The following is a 12311-nucleotide window of genomic DNA, read 5'->3' as shown; positions in this document are numbered from 1 at the left end:
ATAAAGAAGGCTGATCGCTGAAGAATTGATCCTTTTGAATTATGGTGCTGGAGGAGACTCTTGAGAGTCCCATGGACAGCAAGAAGATCAAACCTATCCATTCTTAAGGAAATCAGTCCTGAGTGCTCACTAAAAGGACAGATCCTGAAGCTGAGACTCCAATCCTTTGGCCACCTCATGAGAAGACTCCCTGGAAAAGACCCTGATGTTGGGGAAGATGGAGGGCATAAGGAGAAGGGAGCAACAGAGGATGGGATGGTTGGACAGTGTTCTCGAAGCTACCAGCATGAGTTTGACCAAACTGCAGGAGGCAGTGGAAGACAGGAGTGCCTGGCGTGCTCTGGTCCATGGGGTCACGAAGAGTCGGACACGACTAAACAACTCAACAACAACAACACTAGATAGTAAGAAAAAATCCAATGAGAGAGAAAGCAGGAGGGAAAGAGAAAAGTGGAAGGTGTGGGCATTTGGTAAGAGTCTTGAGGTGGCATGGCGGAGTAGCACCATTAGAAACAGAGATATGAAAGCTAGGAGCTAAATGGCACCTTCAACCTAGGTTCTGGGCACAACAACAGAATGTCTAGGTGAGCCTTTTCTTTATAACAAGAATACAAAGCTGAGAATGAATGAACTGCAGCTAAAATATCATGTTCATTTTTCACATGGTCTAGTCCTTCCCTGCCCACCCCCCTAATATTCTTAAGAGGGTCTCTTTTCCAGTCTTCAGAGAGTAGCTGGAAGTGGGGAGGCAGGAAAACGTCCTCCTTTCCTTCCACTCTGCAGTTTTAATCTGAAATCTTGGGCTCAGTACTGCACCCAGAGCTCAGAAACTGCTCGCGTTAACGAAATTCCCTGTCGCAAAACGCGCCTAGAACAATGGGAGTTTTGACCGTTGGGGGGAAGTAGCAGACATTTTGCACAATTCAGGATGCATCCAGGCCGCCTGGGAAGAGGAAACGCATTTACAACAACGGGTGACTCCATCCTCTCTTCAACACTTGATGAAGTTTCATGAGGACCTTCTTTAAAAATAAAAATAGGTACAAGTTGCAGCAGAAAAGGGAACAACAGACTTTGAAGACGGGGGGGGGGGGGAGAGAAATTGAAATATAGACACCCTCCATTGCTTATGGGTTGCTGTTTTTTTTTTAACTATCTAACTCAGGGGTCTGCAACCTTTAAGACAAAAAGAGCCACTTGGACCCGTTTCCGAAGGAAAAAACTGGGAGCCGCAAAACTCGTCATTATAAAAATAACTTTTTTATTATTTCTTTGTTTGACCCCTCAGAATTACTCCTCCTCATAGAAATAAACGTTAAATTAACAAGTTACCTTTTTGTGTGTGTGTGTTCTTCACTCCCCTTCAAAACAGTGACGAGCGTACATGCCCCCTTTCAATGCAGTGACCAGCGTACATGCCCCTTACAATGTAGCGGGCGGGCGGGAGGGCGGGCGGGAAGGTGACGTCAGGACGGTGTGTGACTAACGCGCGCACCGCCCCCATGCGACATCACAGCCAGTACAGCGCCCGCCACAGTGGGGAGTGTTGGGGTGCACAATGCGCCTCCTCCCCTCGCTAGTATCCGCCCCGGAGCCGCGGCAAAGGTGTAAAAGAGCCACATGCGGCTCCGGAGCCGCGGGTTGCAGACCCCTGATCTAACTTGATGAAGAGTTCTGGGGAAACTGAGAGCTTGCATGCTATTTTGTGACATTCTGGTAGGCTTAAGAAAGCTGTTGCCTTAATGCAGAGTTCGGGCCAAGGGTTGCCCATCATTCCAGGGTTAGCTGTAGGAGCCAAGGTCTCTTCACCCTGTTGTTCACCATAGGAGCCACACATTTTGTGTTGGCCTTTGCAACAAACAATGTTTGGGTTTTCAGCTTTTATATGTTGTGAGATCCGATTGCCTTGCATAGCTAGGGCAGCTCTAGCCGGTTTTGCTGCTGCCGTTCTCACCCCAGCACGTCGATTCTCTTATGTGCAAAAGGAACGTGAGTCTAGAGCAGGAACTTTGCAGCAGTGGAGATTTTGAGCCATCCTAACACACCCTCGGGACGCGGGTGGCGCTGTGGGTTAAACCACAGAGCCTAGGACTTGCCGATCAGAAGGTCGGCGGTTCGAATCCCTGCGACAGGGTGAGCTCCCGTTGCTCGGTCCCTGCTCCTGCCAACCTAGCAGTTCAAAAGCACATCAAAGTGCAAGTAGATAAATAGGAACCACTCCGGCGGGAAGGTAAACGGCGTATCCTTGCGCTGCTCTGGTTCTCCAGAAGCAGCTTAGTCATGCTGGCCACATGACCTGGAAGCTGTACGCTGGCTCCCTCGGCCAATAAAGCGAGATGAGTGCCACAACCCCAGAGTCGGCCACGACTGGACCTGCAGCCTTTCTCAACCTGTGGGTCCCCAGATGTTGTTTAATCACAACTCCCATCACCCCTAGCTAGCAAGGCCAGAGCTCAGGGATGATGGGCGTTGTAGTCCAACAACATCTGGGAGCCCACAGGTTGAGAACCGCTGGAGGGCTGCCTGTTAAAACTCAACTCATAATTTAGGTACTTTTGAACAACAGCCTTCACACCATCACCTCCCCACAAAATGACACAGGATCACGTCGTCATCGCCCTGACTTAACTTTCTTTACATTTATTTATTTAGGTAACCTTCACGTTTTGTCCAGACAAACAGCTCCTTAGAAAAAATAAACCGCCCAAGAATAGCCCTGGGCTTTTGGATAAAATAAATCCATTTTGCTTCTGCTACACAGTTTTTATCTTCTTAACATTTCACGAGTGAACTTAGCTTTTCAAAAGGTAGGGGGAGGAAGAGGGTCGGAAGAGTTACCCAAGAGCAAAACCTCCTTCCCCGAAGTAGTAAACTACAGACCACACAGACGACATCACTTGAAAAAACAGAACATCAGACTTCTGCTTTTGTGTTTTTTATACAAACCGATAGAATAAAAAAACTAGTCTGTCTAATAACCCACAACTAAAAGGGAAGAAGGGAAGGTAGAAAGAATCTTAAAATTCTCAAAACCCTGATTTACGAAAGCAGCAAAGTGGTAGCAAAGTGCGAGTGATCCTTCCATGCGCTGCAGCTGCACACAGAAATATATTTATATTTATATATATTTTTATATATACTGGCAGGCAGGTACCTACATTGCACATTGGATTTCTCTCAGGGCACAATATAACGTGCCGAGATCTAAAATACGCTATATTGCATGGCTCGACTAATGGCTTTTTTGTTTTTGTTTTAATTAAATGCTAAGCAATTAAGCAAGGAAGACTATGTGCTAGTGAGTCACGCGTGAAAAGGCCAGAATGGATATTGCGTTGCATTTTCCCTTGTTCCGTAAAAACAAAATAAAAAGAAGAAAGTGCAATATTGAACGTCCAGTGTCTCTCTTCAAACGGCAAAGATCTGTGGAGTTGGGCTTGGAGGAAGTCCGGGCACGGGCTGCTTGCCACAGCCTGTCATACGTCGCCTCTGCCACCCCAATTTTGCTCCAAAGGAGACTCTGCACAGTCCAGAAACAGGGGTGCAGAGAGACTTAATAGCTCTGGGGGTCGGGGAACAACCACCCTCAGGTATCATTTGGGCATCTTCTTAGGCACCAACCTGATCAAGAGATGAGAAACGGGACTGGGGAGAATCAGGCTATTAAAGGGGGAAAAAACTCGGGCTGGGGACCTTTGATTGACACCTGCCCATCGGTTATTGGATCCAACCGGAAGATGCAGCAACACTCCACAGGATGTGCAGGTGAAACAAGGCCAGGAGGGCCATCGTCTCGCAGTGGGGCTGGCAGAGGGGAGAAGGTCGGCTTCCCAGAAAGTGGCACAGTTGGCAGTTCAGGTTTGGTCTTGCCAAGAGGCTGCAGCCAGCACCATCGGAGGGAGGAATCGGCGCTCCTGGCTCCGGTCGGCTATTCGGTTTTGGACTCCTCCAGGATTTGTGGCAAGTTTTGATCCTTCCGCGAGGCGGCAGGCTTCGCCGGCGGGACAGGAGGAGCTCCGCCGCTGCCACTGCTGCTGCCGCCACCGCCACCACCGCTGCTGCTACTACTGTTGTAGTCCTGGATAGCCTTGGGCTCGTTGGTGTGGTACGAGCCCTTGTAGCGGTGATGGTGCAGGTACATCAAGAGGAGAGCGGCCGCCAGCAGCAGGAGCAGGAAAAAGATCACTGAGGGAGAAAGGCGAGAGTGAAGGGGAAGGACGAGAATAACCCAGAAGCGAGGCTACACGTGGGCAGGGCCGTAGCTCCTTGGTAGACTCTGGATTGCCTGCAGGTGACAGGTTCAACTCCCAGCTTCTCCAGTTATTATTATTATTATTATTATTATTATTATTATTATTATTATTATTATTATTATTATTATTATTATTAACAAAATAATAATAATAATAATAATAATAATAATAATAATAATAATAATAATAATAATAAATAGAATAATAATAATAGCGCTGTCACAGCACTGGGAATGGCTGAGATCTCCATTGTAACATCATCATCATCAAAATAATAATAACAATAACAATAACAATAACAATAACAATAACAATAACAATAACAATAATAATAATAATAATAATAATAATAATAATAATAATAATAATAATAAATATTATTGTTAGTATTATTTATAACCCACCCGACTGGCTGGGTTTCCCCAGCCACTCTGGGTGGCTTCCAACAAAATATTAAAATACAGTATTGCAGCAAACGGGAACGCGGGTGGCGCTGTGGGTTAAACCACAGAGCCTAGGACTTGCCAATCAGAAGGTCGGCGGTTTGATTCCCCGCGACGGGGTGAGCTCCCGTTGCTCAGTCCCTGCTCCTGCCAACCTAGCAGTTCGAAAGCACATCAAAGTGCAAGTAGATAAATAGGTACCGCTCCGGCGGGAAGGTAGACGGCGTTTCCGTGCGCTGCTCTGGTTTGCCAGAAGCGGCTTAGTCATGCTGGCCACATGACCTGGAAGCTGTACGCCGACTCCCTCAGCCAGTAAAGTGAGATGAGCGCCGCAACCCCAGAGTCGGCCATGACTGGACCTAATGGTCAGGCGTCCCTTTACCTTTACCTAATGCCTCAAACATTAAAAGCTTCCCTAAACAGGGCTACCTTCAGATGTCTTCTAACAGTCTGGTAGTGGGTGCCACTACCGAGAAGGCCCTCTGCCTGGTTCCCTGTAACTTGGCTTCTCGCAGGGAGGGAACTGCCAGAAGGCCCTCGTCACTGGACCTCAGTGTCCGGGCTGAATGATGGGGGTGGAGATGCTCCTTCAGGTATACAGGACCGAGGTCATTTAGGGCTTTAAAGGTTAAGGCTGGGAATGCCCCCTTCCGCATCTGAAACCCTGGGGAGCTACTGCTAACCGACGCGGACAGTGCTGTGCCCTTAGGTGGACCCGTGGCATCCTGTGGCTTCCTCCGTTCCTAGGTCCGGCTGTAGCACAGTAGGCCACAGTCAGCATCTAAATCTGAGCTCTCAAAGCTCCCATGGGCCAAGCTCCCACGGTGTAGCTCTTGGGCAAAAGCTCCCAGCATCCCTCTTAGTCTCAGACTCACCTCCAATGATGATCGCGATCCAGCCGTCATCGTGGATGTACAGGAAGTCAACTAGAAGGACACAGAGGACCAGGGTGGATAAAAATCAATGATTTATTTTTTTTAAAAAAAGGATTTTTCAAAATTTAAACTGGATTTTTTATTTAAATCAGGATTTTTTTATTTAAATCAGATTTTTAAAACGAACTGCCTTTGGAGGAATTTTTTTTCTAAAGATAGTTTTCTGTTTAAGTTACATTATAGTCCGAAAGCTAATCATCAGGAAATAAGGATTTGTTTTAAGTTTTTCACGTGTGCTAAAACGCAAGTCTAAGTTTTTTTAAAAAATGTTTAACCACATCAGTTAACAAACATGGATACATATGCTATAATGTTATTGTTTTAGTTAAATAAATTGTTTAAATTGTTATTAAGGAAATTATTTTCTCCTTCCAATAAAGGACAGCAGAAAAGTCCAAATTTAAACAGTTAACTTATTGAACCTCACAATAATTTCATAATTATCTATGTATTTCTAATAGTATAAGCAAATCAGTAATTTTGATATAACTGTAAAAACTACTCTGAAAATTTATTATTCCAAAAATGAAATCTTCCTCTGGTTGTAAATATTAAGATGATACCAGCAATAATGAGTCTGTTAAAAAAAAAAAGATTTAAATCAAGTCTTATTGACTAGCGATTTAAATTGTGATTGCAAAAACGCTCAAAATAAAACAACATATAGCTCTCAATGCAATTTTACATTGACGACAGCGCCCTCTGGTGTCACATGTTGATAATGCATCTGCAGTGGTACCTTGGTTCTCGAACTTAGTCCGTTCCAGGAGTCCGTTTGACTGCTGAAACGGTTCAAAAACCAAGGCGCGGCTTCCGATTGGCTGCAAGAGCTTCCTGCCCTCAACAGAAGCCACGTCAGACGTTTGGCTTCCGAAAAACGTTTGCAAACCGGAACACTTACTTCCGGGCTTGTGGCGTTCGGTAGCCGATTTGTTTGTCAGCTAAGGCGTTTGAGAACCAAGGTACCACTGTATAATATTTTAACTCACTAGTGTAGATTAGTCCAAGGGTTCTGGCCCAAACATCGCCTGGGACACATGAAGGAAGGCTAGGGCTGCTCCAGCGGGTGCAGAATGCCACAGCGAGGCTCCTTACGGGGTCCTTGCCGCAGGATCACATTCACCCAGTGCTTTACCAACTACACAGACTCCCGGTGGAGTACAGGATCAGGTTTAAGGTGCTGGTTTTGACCTTTAAAGCCCTATGCAGCCTAAGACCCTCGTATCTACGGGACCGCCTCTCCTGGTATGCCCCCCGGAGGCCCTAAATAACAACACTTTGGAGGTCCCAGGTCACAAGGTGGTTAGATTGGTCTCAACTAAGGCCAGGGCCTTTTCAGTACTGGCTCCGACTTGGTGGAACGCTCTGTCAGAAGAGACTAGGGTCCTGTGGGACTTGAGGTCTTTCCGCAGGGCCTGCAAGACAGAGCTGTTCTGTCTGGCCTTTGGTTTGGACTCAGTCTGACCCTTATGTTGCCCTCCCCTTATGGTCTACTTTTAAAATGAGGCTGCATTTTAATCTGTATTTTAAATTGGTTGTCCGTCCGTCCCGTCCCCCCATTATGTTTTTACTGTGATTTTATTGGTGTTAGCCGCCCTTAGCCCGGCTCTGGCCAGGGACGGCGGGGTGTAAATAACATTTATTATTATTATTAAATTTATTAAATTTATTAATTTATTAAGGTAAGCACAGCCTTGCCCCCAACCCTTCTGGGATGAGTGGGCAGGCCCAACATCTCACCTTCCTCCCCCATAAATGCTACCTTACCTGGGTCTATGTACCAGGGGTCAAGTTCCGGTGGTGTTTCGACGTAAGAGTTGGGCATAGAGGCACAGCTGGACTCCACCAGCCGCCCTTTGATGCTGTAGGGGCGGATGGGATTTTTGCCACTGGCCCGGAAGATGGTTTTCAGAGGCACAATGCTGTTGAATTTCACTCCTGAGAGGCAACCTGTGAAGCCCGGTGTGTTGTATCTTTGGATGTCCGGGTGAATGAGGCCCGTCTCTGTGGACGATGGAAGACAAGAGGAACAGGACAGAGTTAAATGGACGCCAGCTTCTTCCTCCTAACCAACCCTCAAAACTATCCCAAATCAGGGAAATGATATATAATGAATTGAAAAAAATGTTTAAAAGTACATCCCCCCCCAAAAAAACCAACCAGAGTCCCTTTTGTTGGGGATAATTCAGAGGGAAATTCCCAGGTGTCAAAAAAGACTATTTATGTATGCCACTACCACGGCCCATGTCTTGTTAGCCCTAAAATGGAAAACGGGCAAGGCCCCAACCAAAGAGGAATGGCAACTTAAATTGATGGAATACAGTGGTGCCCCGCAAGACGAATGCCTCGCAAGACGGAAAACTCGCTAGACGAAAGAGTTTTCCGTTTTGGAGGTGCTTCGCAAAACGAATCTCCTATGGGCTTGCTTCGCAAGACGAAAATGTCTTGCGAGTTCCTGCAGGTTTTTTTTCCTCCCCCCCCTTTTTCTAAGCCGCTAAGCCGCTTATCAGCTGATCCGATAAGCCGATAAGCCGCTAAAAGCGCTAATCCGCTAATCTGTCAATGGGCTTGCTTCGCAAGACGAAAAAACCGCTAGACGAAGAGAATCACAGAACGGATTATTTTCATCTTGCGAGGCACCACTGTACAAGCAGCTTGCAGAATTAACATATAGAATATAAAAGAACAAGAAGAATGCACGTTTAAAGACGACTGGAAAATGTTCACTGAATATATGGGTGAAAATTGTGTTCATTTAAAAACGCTGGTAGCGTTAAGATAAATTCAACAGTGTAAATAAGTTTTGAGGGATGTAAAAACGGATTACTGAATAATTTAGTTCATGTAAAATATGCAGGGATGTATACAGTATGCAAAAGGGACGCGGGTAGCGCTGTGGGTTAAACCACAGAGCCTAGGACTTGCCGATCAGAAGGTTGGCGGTTCGAATCCCCGTGACGGGGTGAGCTCCCGTTGCTCGGTCCCTGCTCCTGCCAACCTAGCAGTTTGAAAGCACGTCAAAGTGCAAGTAGATAAATAGGTACCGCTCCAGCGGGAAGGTAAACAGGGTTTCCGTGTGCTGCTCTGGTTCGCCAGAAGCGGCTTAGTCATGCTGGCCACATGACCCGGAAGCTGTACGCCAGCTCCCTCGGCCAGTAAAGCGAGATGAGCGCTGCAACACCAGAATCGGTCACGACTGGACCTAATGGTCAGGGGTCCCTTTACCTTTATAGTATGCAAAATGAACTACCAAAAGAGAAGGAGGGAAGTCATTGATTTATGGTTGTTGAAATGAATATTTTGAAATGTAATTTAGAAAAGGGGGGAAAAATAAGTGTGCGTATGTGTGTGTGTCAATGGGTTTAAATGTATGTAATAGAACAGGTTGTTCAATGAGATAAAATAAAAACTACCCCAAATCAAAAACACTGACAACGGTCAGCCATATCAGTTTTTGAAAAAGCCTTGAGATCTGTAAGGACAGGCTTAGGAGTCAATGTCTGTCAGGAGGTGAAGCAGCACTCCTGGGGAAGAGGGGCTCTTTGTTCCTTTCCCCGCCTAGCGACAGAAGGGCATGCTATGCAAATTAAGGACACGCATGCAAAATTCATATGATCTGCATAATTTATTCAGCCCAGAACCTGCAAAATCATTTTCAGCCCCGTTACAGAATGTTCATACAGAGAGGCCTGCGTTTGACGGATGCAACAAGGGGGAAAGGAAAGGGAAAGGGGGGGTGGGGAGAGCTTGCAGAAAGTGGGGTGGAAGAGACGTGAAAAAGTGGGGCAGGAGGGAAATGGAAGAGCAGAGGAGCTCGGGTGATGGCGGCTCTTTGAAGAAACGCGTTCCCCATTTGCCTTAGAGGAGGCCCCAGGGTGCCGGCCTCCGCGTCAGACCCTTCTCCTCCTCTTACAGACTCAGCTGCCACCAAATTCTATTAAGTATCGAAGCTCACAGTTCCCTACTGGGCATATACTGTATTTTTCGCTCTATAGGACACACTTTTTCCCCTCCAAAAATGAAGGGGGAATGTGTGTGCGTCCTACAGAGCGAATGCAGGCTCCTTGGCTTCAGCGATAGCAACATGAAGCCTCCGAAATACAGAGGGAGAGCTCCCCCCGCGCACCGGAGGCTTCGCGTTGCTTTCGCTGAAGCCGTCTGAAGCCCCCGGAGCGCAGGGAACTCCCGCTGTGCTCCGGGGGCTTCAGGCAGCTATCCGCAAGCCTCCAGAGTGCAGCAGGAGTTCCCGCCGTGCTCCGAAGGCTTGCGGATGGCCGCCTGAAGCCTGGAAAGCGAGAGGGATCGGTGCACACTGATCCCTCTTGCTCTCCAGGCTTCACTTCACTGGAGAAGTGCTGCACAGTTTTCCCTCTCTGCGCAGCGCCCCTTCAGCGAAGCAGGAGGAGAAATGGAAGGGGCTCCATTTCTCCTGCCGCTTTGCTGAAGGGGCGCTGAGAAAAGAGGGGGAGAATCCCCCCCCCCCGTTCTCCCCCTCCTATGGTCTGGTGCATCCTATTGTCCGGTGTGTCCTATAGAGCAAAAAATACGGTATACAGTGGTGCCTCGCAAGACGAAAAGAATCCGTTCTGTGATTCTCTTCGTCTAGCGGTTTTTTCCGTCTTGCGAAGCAAGCCCATTGAAGGATTAGCGGATTAGCGCTATTAGCGGCTTTTAGAGGCTTTTAGCGGCTTATCTGCTGATCGGATCAGCTGATAAGCAGCTTAGCGCTATTAGCGGCTTTTAGAGGCTTTTAGCGGCTTATCTGCTGATCGGATCAGCTGATAAGCGGCTTAGTGGCTTAAAAAAAGAGGGGGGAAGGGGGGGGAAAACCAGCAGGAACTCGCAAGACATTGTCGTCTTGGGAAGCAAGCCCATAGGAGATTCGTTTTGCGAAGCACCTCCAAAACGGAAAACTCTTTCGTCTAGCGAGTTTTCCGTTTTGCGAGGCATTCGTCTTGCGGGGCACCACTGTATAACGACAAACTTCCATATACCGAAGAGAGGCCCCTGAGGATGCAGAGACCATCGCCTCATTTGGGGTGGCCACATTTTGCTTTGGAACTGAGAGGCACTCCCAAGCTGGCGATTGGAAGGAATGGGGGTCTCCAGGAACACAGGAGAAAGGGGACAACAGAGGCTGTTTCGAGGGACAGGGCAGAATCCAGAGATGTGGAAGTGGAAGGGGGAGAGAACTATGTTTGCGAGCCTAAAAGCAAAGCAGAGTTCGATGTCAGGGTGAGGTTATGTGGAGCAGACATCCCCCTCCCTCCCTGGTCAATCTGGAGCTTTCCAGATGTTGGCCACTGGCCATGGGTTGGGAATCCAAAGTCACTGGAAGGAACCAGGGCAACAGAAGGCTGACTGGTACATCCAAGGAGCTGGGCATGGGACAATCAATGTCAAGAATGGGCAGGACCCACGACTCTCACTCACCCATGAAACGACCGAGATAGAGCGCCTTGGGCGAGTCGAGTCTGCCATCCACAAAAAGGGAAAGCTGGTACACCTGGACTGGGTAATAATCCAACTAAAGAAAGGAAGAAGAGAGAAGACATACTATAAGGCTGATCAGGATACCCTCAAAGAGAACAGTGGACTGGTGACCTGGAAACTACAACTAATCCAGAATGCTGCAGCTAGACTGGTGACTGGGAGCGGCCGCCAAGACCACAGAACACTGGTCTTGAAAGACCTACATTAGCTCCCAGTACATTGCCAAGCACAATTCAAAGTGTTGGTGCTGACCTTTAAAGCCCTAAACAGCCTCGACCCAGTATACCTGAAGGAGCGTCTCCACCCCCATCGTTCTGCTCGGACAGTTCTGCTCCAACGGCGAGGGCCTTCTGGCGGTTGCCTCATTCCAAGAAGCAACGCTACAGGGAACCAGGCAGAGGGCCTTCTCGGTAGTGGCCCCTGCCCTGTGGAACGCCCTCCCATCAGATGTCAAGGAAATAAACAACCATCTGACTTTTAGAAGACAACTGAAGGCAGCCCTGTTTAGGGAAGCTTTTAATGTTTGATGTTTTATCATGTTTTTAATATTCTGTTGGGAGCCGCCCAGAGTGGCTGGGGAAACCCAGCCAGTGGGGGGGGGGGCTATAAATAATACTAACATCATCATCATCATCATCATCATTATTATTATTATTATTATTATTATTATTATTATTATTATTATTTTACAGTGGAGAACTCAGCCATTCCCAGTGCTGTCCCAGGCCCTGTTGTCTACTTGTGGAAGGTTGTGTTCCCCACACCTCAACAACCAGTTTGATATATCAGCAGAGTACGTGGAGCCCCAGCTATCTACTATACAGAGTTCATCTGGTCTCTGAAGTAAAGATACATATGTACAGAAAGATCTGGTAACACTATCTCCCTGCTAGGTAACGCTGCTGGGTAAAACGCAGAGCCTCTTCCTCACATGGAAACAGGGCAGTATGCAGACAGGAAAGGACAATATGGCATGGGCATCAGGACACAAACATCAGAAAAGCAATGCCTGTGATATCTGTTTCTACACCTAGGCATTCTTGAACTAATGGAAGGGTAAATGACTCAGCAAGATGTACGCCAGGCCTTGCTAGTGTTGCTATGGCAACCCAGCGCACCTGGCACCTTATCTCAGAACCTCCAGGCGCTGGGAATGTGTGCCTGGCGACATGAAGCCAAGCACTGCA

At 47.6% G+C, this 12311-nt stretch overlaps 1 protein-coding gene across 1 annotated transcript in view; it reads right to left on the bottom strand.

Annotated features, from left to right (window-relative positions):
• Positions 1 to 2624: 2624 nt before the first annotated feature.
• Positions 2625 to 12311, bottom strand: part of CNTNAP1 (contactin associated protein 1) — a 40994-nt gene continuing 31307 nt past the window's right edge. Inside the window, exons 21-24 of the mRNA XM_083470424.1 lie at positions 11065 to 11158; positions 7399 to 7635; positions 5572 to 5622; positions 2625 to 4185 (exon numbers count right to left, since the gene is read on the bottom strand). Coding sequence (XP_083326550.1) covers positions 3929 to 4185; positions 5572 to 5622; positions 7399 to 7635; positions 11065 to 11158 — 639 coding nt within the window. The 3' untranslated portion in view covers positions 2625 to 3928. The remainder of the gene's footprint in view (positions 4186 to 5571; positions 5623 to 7398; positions 7636 to 11064; positions 11159 to 12311) is intronic.

Source organism: Podarcis liolepis (genome assembly GCF_965112155.1).
Source record: "Podarcis liolepis genome assembly, chromosome: 13".
Classification (NCBI taxonomy): domain Eukaryota; kingdom Metazoa; phylum Chordata; class Lepidosauria; order Squamata; family Lacertidae; genus Podarcis; species Podarcis liolepis.
Note: the sequence above shows the minus strand (reverse complement) of the source record. Positions and strands in the feature narration are given on the sequence as shown.